The sequence below is a fragment of the Bombus vancouverensis genome, chromosome 12 (assembly GCF_051014615.1).
Source record: "Bombus vancouverensis nearcticus chromosome 12, iyBomVanc1_principal, whole genome shotgun sequence".
NCBI lineage: Eukaryota > Metazoa > Arthropoda > Insecta > Hymenoptera > Apidae > Bombus > Bombus vancouverensis.
Window position 1 is genome coordinate 11,999,005 of NC_134922.1, and position 19,638 is coordinate 12,018,642.

General features: G+C 33.8%; 2 protein-coding genes across 8 annotated transcripts in view; both read right to left on the bottom strand.

Annotated features, from left to right (window-relative positions):
• Hcs (holocarboxylase synthetase-like protein) lies at positions 1-9,351 on the bottom strand. Of its 3 annotated transcripts, XM_033330695.2 has the most exons (17): positions 9,171-9,351; positions 8,573-8,767; positions 6,897-7,033; positions 6,638-6,808; positions 6,195-6,348; positions 6,064-6,129; positions 4,787-4,981; positions 4,392-4,686; positions 4,147-4,281; positions 3,632-3,958; positions 3,046-3,403; positions 1,914-2,096; positions 1,669-1,801; positions 1,084-1,244; positions 878-992; positions 584-797; positions 1-485 (listed from the first exon to the last, which is right to left on the bottom strand). In XM_033330695.2, exons 2-17 carry the CDS (start codon positions 8,721-8,723, stop codon positions 314-316), a joined length of 2,967 nt encoding a protein of 988 aa, XP_033186586.1. In that variant the 5' UTR covers positions 8,724-8,767; positions 9,171-9,351; the 3' UTR covers positions 1-313. The 3 variants fall into 3 exon arrangements, with proteins under 3 accessions (XP_033186586.1, XP_033186587.1, XP_033186588.1); XM_033330696.2 differs by lacking the exons at positions 8,573-8,767; positions 9,171-9,351 and adding an exon at positions 7,394-7,463; XM_033330697.2 differs by lacking the exons at positions 6,064-6,129; positions 6,195-6,348; positions 6,638-6,808; positions 6,897-7,033 and having other exon boundaries at positions 9,171-9,350.
• Positions 9,352-10,501: 1,150 nt separating this feature from the next.
• LOC117155153 (Myosin heavy chain-like) overlaps positions 10,502-19,638 on the bottom strand; it is a 65,405-nt gene continuing 56,268 nt past the window's right edge. For 4 of the 5 annotated variants that reach the window (XM_033330799.2, XM_033330801.2, XM_033330802.2 and 1 more), the window contains 10 exons: positions 19,290-19,433; positions 18,962-19,051; positions 14,923-15,282; positions 14,505-14,659; positions 13,398-13,521; positions 12,833-13,287; positions 12,373-12,685; positions 12,029-12,292; positions 11,600-11,937; positions 10,502-11,428 (listed from right to left, as the gene is read on the bottom strand). In XM_033330799.2, the coding sequence (XP_033186690.2) occupies positions 11,422-11,428; positions 11,600-11,937; positions 12,029-12,292; positions 12,373-12,685; positions 12,833-13,287; positions 13,398-13,521; positions 14,505-14,659; positions 14,923-15,282; positions 18,962-19,051; positions 19,290-19,433 (2,250 nt within the window). In that variant the 3' untranslated portion in view covers positions 10,502-11,421. Of the gene's footprint in view, positions 11,429-11,599; positions 11,938-12,028; positions 12,293-12,372; positions 12,686-12,832; positions 13,288-13,397; positions 13,522-14,504; positions 14,660-14,922; positions 15,283-16,574; positions 18,666-18,961; positions 19,052-19,289; positions 19,434-19,638 lie in introns of those variants that run through there. The other variant, XM_033330804.2, reaches the window with a different exon arrangement.

A 19,638-nucleotide genomic window follows, 5' to 3' on the forward strand; every position in this document is an offset into this window, starting at 1 on the left:
TTTGATTTTTAGTTAACAATGTTTGTTTATTATTTTCTCTCCATAGCAGGAAATATGACATCAAATCGCGTAACAAGAAATATGGACTTGGATAAAGTAGCTTACATTATATATATTCCATTTGCTGTATGGGCAAATGATAAATAACAAAACTAAAAATTATAAATTAAATTTATCAGCATTTTTTGATTGATATTCATTTTTATGATAATTTAAAATATATACAAGATGTATAAAAATAAAAAAGAACAACAGTGTACAATCGACTATTAAACACGTTCAACAGACATGTTAGTTCTACTTCTAAATCTGATTATTTCGGAGCTATAAGACCTTTCAGACAATCGAACGTATTACCATCTGGATGTACGGTAAACATCGTTCCATCTTCTCCTCGTACACGTAAATATCCGTAATCGTCTATACCTAGTATTTTAACGTTTTGTGACACCCCAGATGCTGATAATACCGTCACATTTGTGTCGCTGTTGAAACATAAAATATATTTTAATTAACAATATTTCTCAATAATGAAATTCACAGATAGTAAACGCAATTAAAAAGAATTGTAAGTAAAACTTACGTGTGCATCCAATAAGTATAATATGCATCCAGAAAATCATCTATATTACCACTTTGTACGATATTTAACCATCTTTCAATTTCATTGAATACAATAGCAAAGTATTGTTCGTATGATACCATTTCTAACTTTTTCTGATATATTTCGTTAAATGTAGTAACTATATCATTGATGCAACATGTAGGTTCTTTATTGAACAAATTTATTCCAACTCCTAATAATGATAATTATTTAAAAAAAAGGAGAAGTGATTTTATTAAATGTTAAATTACGCGTGACAATAATAATACTTACCAACGTTACATATATTAAGATCTGACAAGACATGAGTTTCTACAATCAGTCCACCAATTTTAACGTTATTACCAGCATAAATATCATTAGGCCATTTTAATCTTAAATCGATATCCTATAATTAAAAATTAATAATTAATTAATTATATATACATATATACATATATAATGATAAATATAAATAATGATTATTAATGATGTAGTACTTCATATCCAGATAGAGACTTAAATGCGGATATAATTGCAACAGAAACCAAATGTTGCAAAATTGAGATTCGTCTTCCAAGTATGGTATCAGTAGGCACATGAAGTTGCAACGTAAATAGTGCTGCACCTTTTGGACTGAGCCAAATATTTTTACTCCTTCCTTAAAATTCATACAAAACTTATTCATTATATGATAAAAAAAATCAATAATTGGTAATAACTAATTGATTAAAGAATGTTTTGGCTTCTCTCTTTATTCTATGATTCTAAAACTGTACGAATTTACATCCTAAGGAATTGTGGACGCTCCTCTTTACTTTTACTTTATTCTACATGCATAAAGGTTTATAAATCAATTCAATGGAACGTAAATTGTGCCTAAGTTCATTGCACCATTCTTGTGTAACATTTGTTAATAATAATGATCGGTTTAATCGATTGAACAAAGAGCCAAAACTGTTAGTGAAAGTTGTTGCACATGCTTTAAACTATGTTCACGTACAATTCTATTATAGATATAAATATTAAATTAAATATTATAGCAGCTAAGTCTTCGATCTATTGAATAGAGATCCTTGTCATACCTCGTCCTTGAGTTTGCTGACGGACAATAACAGCTAAACCATGTCCTAATTGATGACCATTAAATACATCCATTGATGATGTCATTATATCAACGTATATAACCAAACGCCCTAATTCCTTGGTAGATAAATTCTATAGCACGAAAAGTATGTATGATAAGTCAATAAAATAATGGATACAATTAAACTGAATAAAAAATGAAGTCAAATTTATCACAGCTGATATAATTTAAAAGAAAAATTACCTCAAAATATTCTACGGTTGAGAAATTGTCAGGACACTGATGAATCTTAATTGGTAGAAACAAAGCTGAAGCAGGTCGTGGAACTGTGCTGCTTCTACAAAACTGAATTTCCAGCTTTGGCATTTTTAAACTATCGTTTGCTGTCATTACATCCTTCAATCTTTCTAGCATTTCTAGTTTCAACTATCAACATGAAAGAAAGTAAACGTAAATACTAGTCTCTTTGTTTTTAGTTACGAATCTTTTAAATATACGAATTACACAAAAATATTCGCAAAAAATTAGTAACTTTAACATGACAGAAGCATAATTAATTCAAAAGCAAGAAGTATAGCATGAATCGACAGAAATCGCTAGCTTTAGTGTTTTTGAAGTGATAGTAGTTATAGAACAATTTATTGAAGAATGTTTCATAGTATAAAGGGAGCCATCAGAGATGGAATCAAATATAATGCAAATAAAATTGGACAGTTTTATGAGTTCTTGCAAGAAAAGGAAAACACAGATTATTGACCATGCAAATTCGAATCTAGACAAGATAGGTTTCAATCTTTTATAAGTAGTACGTACTTTCATGAGTAATAATTTGATTTGACTATATTGAAATTGATTTAAACTTGTAAACATATCGAAATTGATTCCACCCCTAGTTATTATATAGCATTACTTGTTTTTACAAGCGCTTTTAGTAAGTAGTATTATATTTACAAGAATGTACTATATTTGCAGAATTATCTTTGTTAGTGGTTACCAGAAAGAGAAAAATTACTTATTACACACTGTCATTGAAGTCAGTTGTCAGTCTGCAAATTATTCACAGAACATATCAATTTTCTATTTCTTTCAACAAAGTTGAAAGACGTTGTATACAAAATGACAGTAACAGCATCTAACAACATTATGTAGTAATGTTGACAGGCCCCCTTCTACCATGCTTTATTCAATAAATTTTTTCCTAATTTTGGTAATGTCAAAGATATTGAGAATAATAATCCTTATTGCTTCGTTATGTGCAAACGTAGTTTGTATAGAACAAAAATCACCTAAATAAAGGATGTCATAATTATAATTGTTAATAGTTTACCTAATATATATAAATATTTTCTTTCGAAATAACAATTATTTTTCATACCTCATGTCGTCCCAAAAAGAAAGCAGATGTATAAGTTATATGCGCAGTTACTTTTGCAGTACTACGAACTTCTATTTCAAGATGCGTTTTTAATAAATCATTGAATATTTCCAGTCTAGTTGCGTTACTTTCTTTCAAAGCATTAAATTTACTTTCCTCGAGTTCATATTGCATTGGATCCACTTCTAGATGTATTTGAGAAAAAACAAGCTTTCCGCCACTTCCTAGTAGGGTGGCAAGTAGAATACTTGGTGTGTGCCAAGTTTCTTCCGTTCCAAGTACCTTTAGATCAAACGAATGAGAGTTTCCCTTTTTATCTTTCACGCTCACTGTCGCTGGCGGAGACACACTAGATACTCTGTAAAAAATACTGAAATGTCTTGAACTGAATTTGGAAATAATTAATCAGGAGGATTATTTTTCATTAGAAACAAAAAATATAATTATAATCATATAAGAATAATTTTTTCAGATGAAACATAAATATTAATGTTAAAGATAAACTGTAGTATTTTTTTTTCATTTACAATTTAACTTTATACCTTAACTTGTAAGTGCGAAAAACAGATATAGCTAAAAATCTTACTTTACGTCTTCATGATCCTGTGAAAATCTCGTTCTTACAGGGGATGCTTGATAACAGAAGATATGATGCATCATGCGTACATGCTTCCATTTCCCATAAGAAAAGTGAACCAGTTCGTTTTCTCGTACTTCTGCCGTTTTAAACGATGGAAGTAAAATATGAATTACGTCGGAGCACAAAGCGAGCAACTTGCCACCGTGAAGAATATACTCCACGATTCGGTTTCCAATCTCATTGCCAACATTTCCACAAACGACGACTAAAGCTGCATTTTCTACCCAAGCGTCATTACGTGCTTCTTCTGGAGATAATGCGTAAATGGTGTACCTAATATTAAAAGAAAATTTCTTTTAATATCAAATGTAAGAAATTTTGTAAAATATCGAAGATCTTGAGAAATTTTATATTTTTGACGTGTTTTTAATGTCTTAAAAAGTTTAATGCCATTCTAAATGACTAAAATAAAGATGATTTTGTACATTTTTCCATAAAGATAATAAAACAAACAATCATACTTATTTGTGTCAAGAGATTCTTCCAAAACACCTTTTACATTGTTACGTGCAATAAAACTATCAGCATATATTAGGACATTTGGTGGTTTTACATTAGTTTTTGATAACTTTCTTGTTATCTCCGCTATGGAATTCCTATAACATGGAAATTTCAATGAATTTATCAAATATTTCTGAATCTTTCCTTTTTTACTCAGGAAAGATTAAATCTTTTAAATAATTATTTTTTAGTATAGAATACTAACTTAAAAGGGCTTGTAGATGCTATGGATTTACTATACTTAGCATCATAAAAAGACTTTGGTTCAAAAGATTTACTTGTACTTTTTATATCACTGCAAGATACTTGTCTGGTGCTTATAGTACTGGATACATCCAAATTGTCAAGCATATCAAGTGATTTACTAGTAGAATGCGGAACACCTTGAAATTCAGTGGTATCTTTTGTGATCTTTTGTATTTCATCTTGTGATAATTGATTCTCATGTTGAGGAATGTTTACTGAAACTGGTGTAGAAACTTGACTTCTAGTTTCACTCTCTATAACACACAAATTCATTTAACTTATATACATGAGAATTATATTAGAAAAATACTTGTACAATTTGTGTTCATGTGTTTAATAACTTTTTTATTATACCTAACGTTTCATTGGACTCCACACGCTTCATCAGTTCAAGTTCTGCGTCTGTTACAGCATTTTCTGGATATACTATTAAACCTGGAAGATCCTTAACTTCAAATGGTTTGCACTTCTCGGATACGAGTTTGGCAGTGTCGCTTAATGATTTTAATTTTTCTGCATGCGTTGTCCATTCCTCTTTGTCTATAAATTCTTACAAAAATATATACGAAACTTATTTTATGCCTTCTCATTTATAGGTATATTTTCCTATTATAAGGTACAATTTCTTTTTGTAACGATCAGAACGCTCTCGAGTTCATCATTCATTCGCAACGTATGAACAAAAATCCGAACAATCGGCAATATAGATTTTTGTGGAATTAGCAATAACGTGAAAAACCGACAATTTTTTGGCATTATTCAGTTCTTTCGTTAACTTAGCGAACTCCACGTTTAAAATAATTAAACACAATGAGTGAATCATTTCATATTCGTGGATAAGAGATCGCGCATTTGTTTCTCAATATTTACAACTGAATGTAAGTGTTAATTCAAGTATGGACAAAATAGAGAATTGATTGTAAAGATATGTCATATGAGTATTATGAAATATTCCATCCCTAAATAAAAAAGTACATCTTATCTATTGAAAAACTTCTTCAATCTTGGTTTGTTTCATCTGATTCGTGATATATAGAAATTCATAGCCTATTGGATAATCATTGCCATTTTTCAATTAAGAGCAAGTTGTTTCCTATTTTTGAAAACCTATTACATAATTAAGAATTGTTGTATAAGATTGCAAAAGTCGTCAGGTATATTAAAATAATGAGAATATATTTCTTCGCGGTTAAGAAAAGAAGATAAAAGACTTTGAAGCAGCATTAGTAAAGATTACATATTCCTTAAATTATGAACTTGAATGCAGTAAGCTGTTCTCAGTTTTACTACAAGCAGAAAACAGTATGCCAGAAATCCTACTGGCAGACTTGATGATCATGAATTCTATCCTCCACTTATACATTTACATGTATATATATTATTTTAGATAAATTAAGATCACATTGCTTGATTGTGACTTATTATCCACAATGATAAATTAACTAAGTACATACAATAACTACATGTAGTAATCCCTGATAAATGCTTTATGCTTTCAACTGAAAATAGATTAAAGTAACAATATCAAATGCCTGATAATTCATCCACCAAAAAATTTCGATTTTTATATTTTAAATTTCTTACATTTCGTAAAACTTCTATTAACAGTATTAATTACATAAAATTCTTACTTTTAGTTGGTGGTGAATTCAACACATCACTATTGTAAAGACAAGGCTTTCCTGATATCAGGACAGCTGGAAAAATATAAAGCTATTATAATCCGGATATTTTAGTAAACAGGGTTGAAATCTATACATACTTTCTATTCGTTTCAATAACAAGCCATTATTAATGTAACATTGACCTTCCATTGCTGCAATAAGAAATTTTGCAACCATATCTAAATCGGACTCTATAATTAAATCAATATTTTTATTTGCCGTCCACGTAATAATTAAACCGTAATCCTCGACCTAAAAGACACAACATATTTAAACGCAGTGCTAGCTTCTTAAATAAACATTTTTATACGTATATAGTGTGGGAATGTTTTTACGTGTAAAAAATTTACATAAGCTTTGTTAGATAGTCAGATCATAAAATATCATGTCTATTTATATTCATTTCAATAGACACAAACTTTCAAATAATATGTTCATTCTCTTTATTTTTTAAACAATAAACTACTAATATCATATTCCCTTCATACAAAATAATCACATTCAAAATGGAAAAAATGAGGAGAATAAATAGATATAGTACCTTAGTAGCATGTGTTGCAGCAATAGGATTATAACTTTTAAGATCAGCTTCAACAAGAATATAAAGTTTGTACTCTGATTGTAACAAAGTTCCATTACGATTATTTGTATGCAAAGGAAAAAATGTTTTTCCATACTGATACGTTAACCAACTTGAGATGTCAACTTTTTGCTGGTGAAAGTAGTAATTAACCCAATGATTAATTATATTTAACCAACTACAATAGAGTCTATTTATGGTATTATTGCTTGATGCATACTTGTGGAAATATAGTGCACAATCTCATATCATCATAGTACCATAGTAATTCTTCTAGTCTAGCATCACGTTTATTCACACATAGACAAGAAGTCATAAATTCATCATTTTCACAATCATTCATAGGAGAATTTGATTCTTAAAATAATAAAAAATATTTCATTATCCATTATACTGAAAAATCTTTTAGTACGTTTTCAAATTATATATGCATGTACATGTAGCATATATATAAATGTATTAAGGGTCTGGATCAAAATGAAATATGTATTATAATAAAAATAAAATGTAACATAAAATGAATCACTAATTGTGTCGCAACATAAATTTGCTACATAATGTGGCATACATAACAATTCACATCTGAATGCAAATAAAACACAAAAAGGAAATGCAAGTACTAGCAGGATTTTATTAGTTCTAAACACTGTTATATATTAGTGATTATTATAATAATAACATAATATGTGTGTAATGTTAAATAGATAATAAACTTACAAAATCAATCGAAAGGCAAATGATATTTGTACATAAGTTTTGTTTTGTGCAACAATATAAATTTACATACATATATAAATACAATATTCAATTAACACCTAGGTCTGAAAAAGTGAAAGCAAGAAATAATTATTATCATCTACAAAATATAATGGACGATGTGTATGTATAAAACTTTCTGATTTATTTATAAACTATATTCCACAAAATTATGCAACAAAAATAAATAATATCTCTTATTTAATACAACTAAAACATTTTTAAAACGCTACAAATCATATTAATATAATAACAATACATTATTTATATGCATATACATAAAACTTATATAGAAGATATAATATAAAGCTCAATGGTTTAATATAAAAACTTTATTACTTACTAATTTCCTAGTTATTCTTTTTATTGTATAATGACTACAGATTAATTAACAAATCTCAATACTGTATGCTTATAAAACATAGATGAAATGATATAATAGTACTCGATAGCTATATTTATATAATTTAAAGTTATACAATTTATATCACATTTGCAAAGTATTGTTTTTAAGAATTTTATTTTGAATCAAAATAAAAAGCACGAAATAAGTACAAATCAGATACTATAACATTGTAAATATTTTCTGCACTATACATGTACATTTTTGGTTTTCCTACATTTGTTACAGCTTTTTCGTATAATGATTTAAAGTCATTGTGTAATCATTTTTCAAAGTATTGTAATATTTTTATAACATAAGTTAATATAAGGAAATATTAAATTAATAAAAATAATAGATAATATAAGGTGCATGTCTAGTTAATGCAAATACATCAGGAATGTATATATATGAGTCAATATTTTTTTATTTTATACCGGTCTTTAAAAAAGTTCTAAAAAAGTAATTGTAATACGATTTACATGAACAATATCAGTATTATTTAATAAGATATCTTCATTTACATGTATGCAAGATATATGTGTAACATCAAGATATATAATAAAAATAAATGGTAAACAATTGGATAACTATTATGAATAACCAGTGATATACTAAAAATTTATATACCAAAAATTTAATAATTTATATAATCTTATTTTATAGTTTAGAAATGTAGGTAATCTTTAAACTATATTAAAACTGCATAATTTATTAACAATTTATAATGTTACCAAATGTAAATATTAATATATTACCTTTATTTGAACTTTGTTTTTTATTATAAAACATTATTGATGGGCAAGTGGTTGTATCTCCTTGAAATAAATTACGTAAATGATTTTTTAAAAATACAATCCTCCTTGACTGGATTGATGTTGCTATCATATAAAGAAATGTCAAGATCATGTTGATAAAATTATTTTTAAAATTTTAATATATATATATAATTCCTGAAACAATTATTTATATTATATATTTTTCGTATTAACAGTTATTTTTTATTAAGTAAATAGTGTTATAACTAGATAATGTATGATATAATAATAAAATTCATTTATTTATGTGAATTTATTAGGGTTTATTTGTTTATATATTTCGTAAATAAAGTAAATGCGTTAGAAGTCATTTAAATCGAACATAAAAATATCAACAACTATAACCTAGAAAGCTATGAATGGAGAAGTTAAATAGCTCTCTAAACCAATTAATATGTTATAATAAACAATGATTATATTACATGAATCGTCATAAACAGAGTTCTGCAACTGCAATTGTCACTACGGTTCAATGACTAAAATAACTATCGAAATCCTACCTGTGCTTCCTTATTAAAAGTATTTATAAATTACATACCTATTTTTTAATGTTACTACTTGTCTATGAAGTGATTAACAAAAACATGAGCAAATAAACTTTGAATGTCGTTTCAAATCCATAAATTACTATTGTAAGAACATTATGCAAGATACTTTAATTTATTGACGTTTATGTAGAATCAGAGGTGAGTAAGGAAGGGCGCCGATGTGAATGAGAAAAGTTCAGCCAAAAAGTACGCTCCACGAATTATCGCCTCTAGCGGTCAAACGACCGAACTATATGTACATTTCTTCCTGTGTTTTGAAACTGCTAGAAAAATAGTAAGTATCAAGACAATATAATAGCATTAGAGATATTTGAAACTTTCTGAAATTCCTGGAAACGATGACATTTTCTGAGAAAATCCGAGAGCAAAAAATGTATCTTCTAAAATAACGATTTTGTATCAATCAGGTGGCACGATTTCGGCGTTTCTTGGAAATGACGTTGTGCCTCGGAATTTTCGAAAGCTATTTTGCGATCTTTGTTTTTTATATCACTATTTTTTAAATCTCACGTACTCTTATCTATTTTCTGATTTCAGTTTTATGTTTTTTCTTCCTTACCCTTCACTGATCGTCTGAGAAATGTGCGTATAGTTCGGCCGTTGGCTGCTAGAGACCCCCATTCTCAGCACGCATTTTTTGGCTGACTTTTTTAACATTGCATCGGCGATCTCCCAACTCGTTTCTGGTAAAATGTAGTTCAACCTCGATTATCATCACAGAGGGCGCGAAAAAAGGTTAAATTGATGCAATACTTTTTATCTAAATTATAATACTTCATAGCCACCATATCTGATTATTTTGACAAATACAGTACACTATAACTACACCACTTCTTGTGCAACTTTTAAAATTACAAAATGAATTAATACATAAGATTATATGTAACATTTAATTTAATTAATTTAACATATAATTTGTTCTAACATCAACTTTCAAATTGAGTGTAAATGCTTTATAAGTCCTATAATAAATTTTAAATATTCTTGCGAATTTTTAAAAAAATTTTATTCAAGAAATTTCAAAGTAAAAATTTATTTGTGAGGATAACGTTCGCGATACCCACCATCAGTCACAGTAATCGCGATTTCGTTCTCAAAGTTCTTATGAAAACGTTTTTTCTTTTTTTGTACCTTTTGTTAATAAAAATTTCAGTATAAAGCTCAAAACTTTTCTAATTAAGATGAGTCCACACATAATATTATTATAACATTTTATTACACTAATTTGGCTCCTTTTCTTGCTATCCTTTCTTTTGTCCACCATTATATTTCAATAAGCTAAGAGGATTTGGAAGACAAGGAGAAGTAAAAACGCACGAACTAATTAAATAAGATATCTGCATTTTACAAAGCAATAAGTTACATATGAATCCTTATATAAGAAACCAAAAAACTGAGTCGCGGCGCGCAGCTCGCGTTTTATAATACAAACTGTATAGCCAACGTTATCGGCTAGGTATAGCGAAGTGTTAAAAAAGCGTAAAATGCTTTCTGAAGAAGTAAGGCTTTGATATTTCGTTTTCCATGATACGTTGCACGTTTGAACTTTGGGCCGTTGGAAAGGCATTGATAATTGTGCACATGGACGTGTTTTTACATCTCGACATCTCTGCATCGAGAAGCTCGATTTTTCCCCTTGGAAGACTGGAACAACAATGTACTCCGTCGACAAAATCTACTGTCGGATAATATAGCACCAAAGACACGTAGTAAGAAGCAGAATACAAATAGCCACGACATCAACACGTTTTTTGGGATTTGAAATTAGCACCACCTACGAGCTTGTCATTTTTTCGATTATGTTGAGAAAAGAGTCACGAGTGAAATTATGCTAACTGTAATCGTACAAATCGATGGATTTCACTCGTTACTCTTCAGTTTTTGTTTAAAAATTTTACTCTAGCGTGAGATAAGGTCCTTATATATATAATTAGTGATTTGATTGATATCCTTCAATTTTGATTCGCTGTCGCTAATGTTGAATGTGACCGACAGTGGTGACGACGTTAATAGTAAGAAACTAAGTCTAGCGATTTTGAACTAGTATGTTTTCATTTTTCTTTTGTTATCATTTTTGTTGATTTTCTGTCTTTGTTGTTCTCCTTTCAGCCTTGTGAATTAACAATTATCCATCGATGACTCAACAAGCGGCGATTCGTCAGTAATTCTTTCAGCTATACGTTGATCAGTAGGTTCCTTATCTTTGCTTCCGTCGGATTCGAGATCCGACAACTGTTCGCATCAATCACTAGAAGAGAAAGGTATTTATAAATACGAAATATGATTTTTGTATATTTTTATACATATATTGTATAAATGTAGCATTTATACATAAGTATTTACAATTCACTAATCATGTATTACAGTAAAATACTACATGGCTTAATTACTAATTATAAGTTAAACAATTAATAAATACCTATCGCTGTTTTCGGTTGTCCCTTCCTCGCTGCAATCTAAATCAAGTTCACCCTGTATGGCGCTCTGTAGATCATCAATTCGTTGAAGCGCCAACCTGAGATCGTCTCTAGCGACTTTGGTCTCCGCTTCAGCAGCCTCAAGAGATTTTTCCAATTCGCGACGAGCACGCGTGGACTCTTGTTCACGCGCTAGTGCCGAACTGGCTTCTTCTCTTGTTTCGCGTAACGACCTTTGCAATCTTCTCGAGGCATCTTGGGCACTCTGTTCCTTTGTTCGAAGTAACGCAGTCTCAGTTTGTAGTTTCTCTACGTTCTCTTTCAATCTAGCTATTTGAGTCTATAACGAAATACAATTCAGAATGTCATGAATAATTCTTAAAACATCAAAATATCAAACCCTTGATTTAAACAAATGGGAAGTAACTTACTTCCAAGCGCGCTCTTGTCGTTTGCTCCAATTCGAGCTTACTTTCGAGTTCCTTAGCACGAAACTCGAGTCGTCGAGTAGCGAGACTGTTCGCAGTGGGATCGCCAAGCTGCTCAACGGATTCAAGCCGTTGCGTCAGCTCTGAAAGTTGATCCTTCAACGCAGATTTCTCTGCCTCCAGAGCAGCAATCTGCACTTGCGCTTCCTGCAACTGGCCCTGCTCCGCCGACACTTGCTGCACAGCCGCCCGATACTTCTTCAAAACCTTTGGAATTAATTGTTAATTGTTAATTATTTATTACATATCGCTATAGATAATATTTGTGAATTAAATACGAAACACACTTCTGCCAACTCTTCTTCATTTTCTTCCAATTGCGACAGTAGCTCAGTTCGTTCGCGACTAGCTACATTAGCACGATCTTCTGCTTCGGAACGTTGCCGCAGTGCTTCCTCCAACGAAGCCTGCGTCTCATTCAGTTCTTGCTCCAGTGCCTGTTTCGCTTTAACTGCAACTGCTCTAGCGCATTCTGCATCTTCTAACTGGTTCTTCAGCTGTCGTAAAGCTGCTTTACCCGTCGAGTCACCTTTCGATCTCTCCAGCATCGTTTGAGCGTCTCTTAGCAATGCTTTGGTTCTCTTCAAATCTCTTTTTAGCCTATAAAATATATAATATAAAGTATAAAATATAAAATTAAAGAGTTCACGAATTGACATGTCAAATATTTTTCGAAGAATCTACTGTCTCCCCATATACGACTATAAAATCAAGCATAACGCATAACGCATTTAACGCATAATATACCTATGCATGGTATCAGCTTCTGCCGCACGTTCAGCACGATCCTGTTCTTCGATAGCTACCAAACGACGTTCCAATTCATGCTTCTCTCGAAGCAATATCGTCCTCTCTTCGTGCTCGTTCTCCAACTGCGACTCTAGAGCTTTCACCTTTTTCAGAGCGTTACCACGTACGTCTTCTAACTCCTCGTCCCTCTGCTGCATCTCTTTGCGTATTTCCTTGCGTTGTTGCTCGATGCTCATCTCGAGCCTTAACTTCGCCTGCTCGAGCAACTGCACCTGGCCAGCTAAGTCGTCCAACTCCTCTTCCTGATCCTTTACTCTCTTCTCCAGCTCATGCTTCGCTTTCTTCAGCTGTGCTACTTCCTCCTCCGTTTTGCCACCAAATGTTAATTCCTCAAGCTCTTGTCCCAATGTCCGCAATCTTTCTTCCTTCAATTCGATTTCCAATCTGGCGTCCTACGTTGAAAAGTAAGCCATGAGAATGTAGTTACGAATAAGAAACAAAGAGTGGAATTAAAAAAGCATTAAATTCGATAAATAGAAATATTTTAGATTAATATACTTACACTAAGGTTCTGTTCTATGGTAAACTTCTCCGCGATCGCGATTTCTTTTTCTCTAGCTAATCTTTCACGTTGCGCTTTCTCTTGCCGTAGATCGTTCATTAAATTCTGAGTTTCTGAATCGAATCTAAACAATTCAAAAAAGAATATTTATAGAATATATCGTCGGAATTTTTATAGAAGAACGAGGGTACAAAGGTATTGAATATTGAAAAAAAGACCAAGAAAATTGGAGGGGAAAAGATGCAATTTAAATTTTAATGTACATATAGTATTGTAACAATTGATTCATGAAACATGACTGAATGGCACATCTTTTTTCCATAGTAGCGACAAAATTCTAGTTTCCGGGCGATCACAAGACCTATATTTGGAGCAGTCAATCACGGTTTATGCACCCAACGAACCTCCAACCAGTGGCTGATGTTGGCCGCGCAAAATTACCGAGCTGGACAATTGCCAGAAACACTTGTTGCCGCGAACGAAATCAGAATAGAGCATCCCTCGATAGCGTAGAAATTCGACAAATTTAACGTGTAACCAAGAATTGTGCCGCCAGTAAAAACTTTTTCTTGTGAATGAATATACCGATCGTTCTTTCAAGAATTTTCAGCCAAAATTATAGAAGTGAACAATCTATGTTACCGTATTTTATCAGTACAATCAAGGCGATGATTTCTTGAAGTATGAAAGATACTATTTATTTTATTTCATTCTATTCGTGTTTTCCAAAGGAAATTGCGTAAAATGTGCTATTATGAATTCAAGTGTCTTTTATATCAAATTACAAACCGTAACGATTTTAACTATTTTGATGAAACTTTAATAGATATAAGATACACTGATTTGTGTTAGAAATAATTCCATATTAACTTAATAATCGACTTTAATTTAGAGAAAGATCATTTTCGATTCAATACCTTCAAAAATCTTCTCTTAAATCTAGTATAACAGAATTAGAACATCCTCTGAATCTACGCTACTAGTACAGTATCGTTTACGCAAAAGTTTCCAAAAATACTTTCTACATAGCCAAGATGAAACAAATGCGAAACGCTATTGAAATAGCGAATAAAAAAAGACGACGTGAAAGTTTGAAGTAGCACGTACTTGCGCTGTTTCTTTTCCAGAAGATTATTCCTAGCTGTCTGTTCTTCCAACAGTAGTCTCAAGTCGTGCATCTCGCCATTCAGTTTTTGCACGCGTCGTTTCCATTGTCCAACAACCTGACGTTGTTCCTCGACCTCTTCGTAAGCATCAGCTAACTGGAACGCAAAAATATGTTACGTTTAACATCATCCCACGTGGTTACTTTTCTGGTTTTAATCTTTATCGTAATAATTTAGTATTCAAACCCAATAATTTAGCATACAAGTAGATACAAGCTGGAAAAAGAAGAAAAAATGTATTCGTTTTCGAGGCTGTCCAGTTTATTACATTTGTTTATATTTATTTTATCCTTTCTTTGTATGATTTTATTATCTTATTCTATTAGTTACTCGTGTAAATTAAGTCTTGATCGAATTACCTTCTTCTCCAATTGCTTCTTAAGTCCAACCAGCTGCTCAAGATCATCCTCATGTTGCTGGGCCATTTTTCTCTTCGTGAACTCGAGTTCCCTTACAGCATGTTCGTATCTCTGCTTGTAAACGCCACCGTCTTCACCATCTTCAGCATCGGACACTACGCCGTTTAAGTCTGCGGCCCTCGCATACAAAAGTTCCATCTCCAAACGTTCAGTCGTTTGCTGCAGATTCTTGTTCGCCTCGGTCACATCCTGCAGCTCTCTTTCCAGTCGTAGACGTTCCGAAGTCTCAGCGTCGATCCTTTCGGCCGCCAACGTCGATGTTGAGTGCTCTTCCGCAAAGTCGGCAGTCATTTCGCTCAGCTGCAATAAGAATCAAGATAAGAAGTTATTTATGTTTCATTTACAAACGCTTCTAGCTTACGGATATTCTTAATCTCTCTACCAACATGTAGTATCGCGTAGTACAGATAATATCATGAACATTAATTGGATTAATTTACATACACTGTCGACGATTCATTTATTATTTATTATGGCCCATTAAGAAAGGAAAATACACATCTTGATCCTAACAATTCTAACGAAAACATTTACTTGACACTATTTAAATAAGATGATCTTCACTGGTCCATTTGTTCATCAAAATCAAAGCACGAACAATATACCACTGATTCAGAGTCTTTCATTTATCAAATGACACGGTTCCTAGTGGCGCACATCAGAATTTACAACTTCATCCTGTGCTCTAAAACTAACGTGACATTTAGAGGCGTATTTTCCGAGCTGCCTATTAAATATAGTATCAAAAGCTAATGTTACCCGAAAACACAAGCGAACGTAATAGCGTACCGATGGCTGGTTCAACACAGATCAGCATAGTGTTATTTCTCTAAAAGCGATTGAATGGCGTTTCTTTTATGTCAGACGCTCTGCCGACTTCGTGTCTGTTCAATTCGAAGGAAACGAGAGTTCGAACGTGTGTCCAGATGTTTATAAAGAACGTACTAGGCAGAGTGTTTAGAAAAGCTGGCACTCTTGATCCGTTACGCGTGAGTTGTGAAGGAGAACAACTTAGAAAATTGATCTGCCTAATCTGATTTTGAAGTTTCCATTGTTTTGTTTTTTTTTTTTTTCTTTACTTATTCTACTTTCTGCGTTATTTACGTGATACATACGAGGTTTAGAAAAACCAGGAACGAAAAAAATACTATAGTATATATATATATCAAATTAATTGTACACAGTATAATGTGTATTACACGAGTATAGCTCGTGACAGACAATGATCCAACTATCACAGAACAAGAATTGCATCCAAAATGAATTGTTCGTTCAAATTTTGTTCCAATTCGTGGAATCGAAAATCGTTAGGTCCAAGCTATGTATAGTATTCCATAAGATAAATCGTAAACCAGCGGATTTATATCATCGTGGTTTCTTTTCACGATAGGATCTAACGCCAGATGGAAAGGAGGACCGAAGTTCGAGAACATAACAGGACCTAACGCGAGCCATAAATAAATTGCGAAGTTTGATCGGAAAGACGGAGACGGAATTAATTTACATCACCAATGAATAATAAAGCTAGAACTGCAGAGCAAAGCAACGAAACGAAACGAACTTTCCAAATGCATACAAAACAGGCAATATACCTCCTGACCGGCACCGTCGGAGATCGTCCTGTCTTCCGAGGCGCGGGAAAGGGAACGCCTGGAACTTTTCCCGATGCTATTCGACCTGCTGTAATACTGATAACCGCGTATCATGATGTTCGTGGCGCTCTGGCTTCTACCCATGCCGCGTCTCTCGTAACCTCGACTCATTGACGGCAGATTTAAATCGTTGTCCGCGTCATCTCTGTGACCCAGACTTCGCCACTCGTCCATTATATGATCGGTTCTTTTCAAAAACTGCGAGATCTTGGATGACAAATACGAAGATGCTGTCGAAGGTTCCATGTGAGAAGCTGTTGGCCTAAAAGACTGCCTTATCTTTTGCTTGTCGCAGCCTAACACGAAATTTAAACTAGCGTCGAATACTACAGGAGCCTGTTCTTTTACAGACACGTCTTCTAAATCCAAACAAGACCTGCTTTCTATAGGAAACATCCTTCTTGGTGGAGTAGAGAAGGTTGGTGAATCGAGGCTTGTTCGAGGCCTCGAGGACATCACAGACATTGACCTCGAGCGACAAGACAGACTAGATGAAAGGCTACATGGCGATGGACTTCTTGTCGTGGCTAACGCGTGCAATCTGTTGGCTGGTCTTCTAAAAGGTGGCAACGGTGGTCTCTTCGCAAATATCATCGGTTCTATAGGTCTTGCTGAATTCTCGGTAATCGTATCATCCGAATCGCTGACTCTGTCGGTCATCATTTTACCGGTCAATGGCTCTTCGAAGGTCTGCGAGCTGTTCGAAACGGGCGATATCGCGCCAGAGTATGTGGTCGGCAGTGACGGCATCCTGGTGATGTTATCCTGAATCAACTCAATTTTGATCTCGTGTCGACAGCATAATTTTCCAAGACACTTGTGCAACACTATAATTCGTTATAGTAAGAAGGAAGATATTTCTTGCCATATGGGACCATCGTCCTTAATCTCGGAGAACGTTTCCTATTCTTCGTGCAGTTTCATAAGATCGATGATCAGACTGTCAGAGAATTTTGTTTACGATACTTTGATCGATATCGACCGCCTTGTCCAGCGGAATAACCGGTCGCGCGGGATCTTCAGCAGCGAGAGCAACAGACAATCGCGCGAGATACGGCCCAGCAGCGATCGAATTGCATGGTTGCTATAGTAAGGTTCGTTAGTGGATCGGGGTCTTCTGCTTCGATTTGATCGGATCGGCTGGCACGAGCATTTAATTGCGTAACGAGTCGAACAACGTCGACACCCGTATCGAGAAGGAGTCGCGGTGCAACTGCCTACTCTTCCTGGGTCAGCCGATACACGGGCCGGTGGCGGTGGTCTGTTGGTGGAGACGGTCACCTCCGAGTTATTCTAAGGGAGACGGGGTGCGAGCGAGATGGAAAAGCGGACGAGGAGCAGCGCGGTAGGTAGCACGGGCCATGATTTTGGATCGCAGCCAAATCTGTCGGCAGGTCTTCGCGAGAAAAGTCGACGGAGGACCGCTACGAGAGGCAAGGGAAACAGAGCAAAAAGAGGCGAGCTCAGAGGCGGACAGGAAGTAGAAAATCGTTCGATAGATCGGCTGAAATAGTCCAGTGGCGGCGGATCGAAAGGTCGAACGAGCGAAACGAAACCGGTTAGAAATCTCGGAACAATACCGGCAACGACCATCGCAGGTGACTGGTGGCGTGGAGTACACAGCAATGCCAAGGTCGTGAGGGGAATTTTCATACGACACCAGGCCAGTAGGCAGGAAATGTCGGTCACTGGAACTTTTATTTGAGCGCAAAGCAACGCGCGGCGGAGGTCGGTACTTCGCGCGATGCTCCGCTGATCAGATTCATAACGCGATAAACGAGCGCCGAGAGCGGCACGCTTCGTCTCACGCAGTTAACCCAATTGCACGATACAAGTGCTCGGACAAACGACGCTACTTAATAAACTTTCCTCGTACTTCTGAATATGCGAATTCTAGTCGAGTGTCGATTTGCTACGGTACACTTGATGAAGTTGCATTAGTACGATCAAGTAGGTAAATGATCTAAGCGAACCTTCTTAAGTTACAGAAAGGATAATCGTTTGAGCAGATCTTCCATTCTACTCCGCTTTGTCAGTTGTAGTAAACGATACATCGTTTTCGTGTCTCATTAAAAAAAGATTTTCTCGTATAAAATACAGGTAGATACGAGAGATACGAGTTACAGGCCTTTGTCGTTAGCGTTCAAATTCCTAATCTTCCTCTGATGTTGAAAGTTAAACGTTGAATACCATATTAAGAATTTTAATCAAACAAGATTCTTTCGTGAATTAGAAGTTCGTAAAAAAATTGTTTCTAGTAAAAAAAAGTAGAAAGAAAATTAAGAGATGGCAAAACGAAATAAAAAGTATACAATCTTTGGTCATACCTTAGCCTCCAATCTATCATTATCGTGTTTCAAATGATTCCGCTCCTGCTCCAATCTTTCGACCTTTGCTCTCAGAGTCTCGAGCTCCTCCTGTTCAAAGAGACACAATTACATACTCGTTAATTTCATCGGTCCAATATCAACGAGATCGTCTTTTTATAAACAGTGATCTTAAAAACTGAAACAATTTGTAACCTTCTTTTAAAAAAAAATGTACTTTCATTTCGTATTATGAAAACTATAGAGTATTATGGACCGTTCAACGTCTCTCTTGCACATGTAACGATGGAAAATGATCAACACGTAAAAATAGAAGGCATATCCTCACCGTCTTCGCCTTCAATTGATCCTCTGTTCTATGAACGTTCAATAAAGGTGCAACTTTCACGTATAACCTCCACCAGGGCCATTCTCTTACGGACATCCACTTCCTAACGTTCCTCTGTATGCATCTAACCGCAAGATCTTGCAGCTGAAAGGATGTAATACGTAAACATCGTAACGATTTTTTTTTAATTGTTACATGGTATACTAGTTTTCGCAATGTTGGGTAATATTTAACGCAATTACTTCGTTATTAACCGCGAGTAAATTTTTATTAAATCTGCCATCGTATCAACGATTAACACTTTACCGACCGCTAGCGATACAACCACTCTGTTTCGGTTTAGGCTCTT

Bases quoted from the DNA above. Each gene is read 5' to 3' on its own strand.
- Hcs (XM_033330695.2), bottom strand. From the start codon at position 8,723: ATGATCTTGACATTTCTTTATATGATAGCAACATCAATCCAGTCAAGG. The intron at 4,982-6,063 runs GTAAGAATTTTA...TATTTTTGTAAG, and splicing joins GAATTCACCACCAACTAAAA to AATTTATAGACAAAGAGGAA. The intron at 3,959-4,146 runs GTATGATTGTTT...TTTTAATATTAG, and splicing joins GAATCTCTTGACACAAATAA to GTACACCATTTACGCATTAT.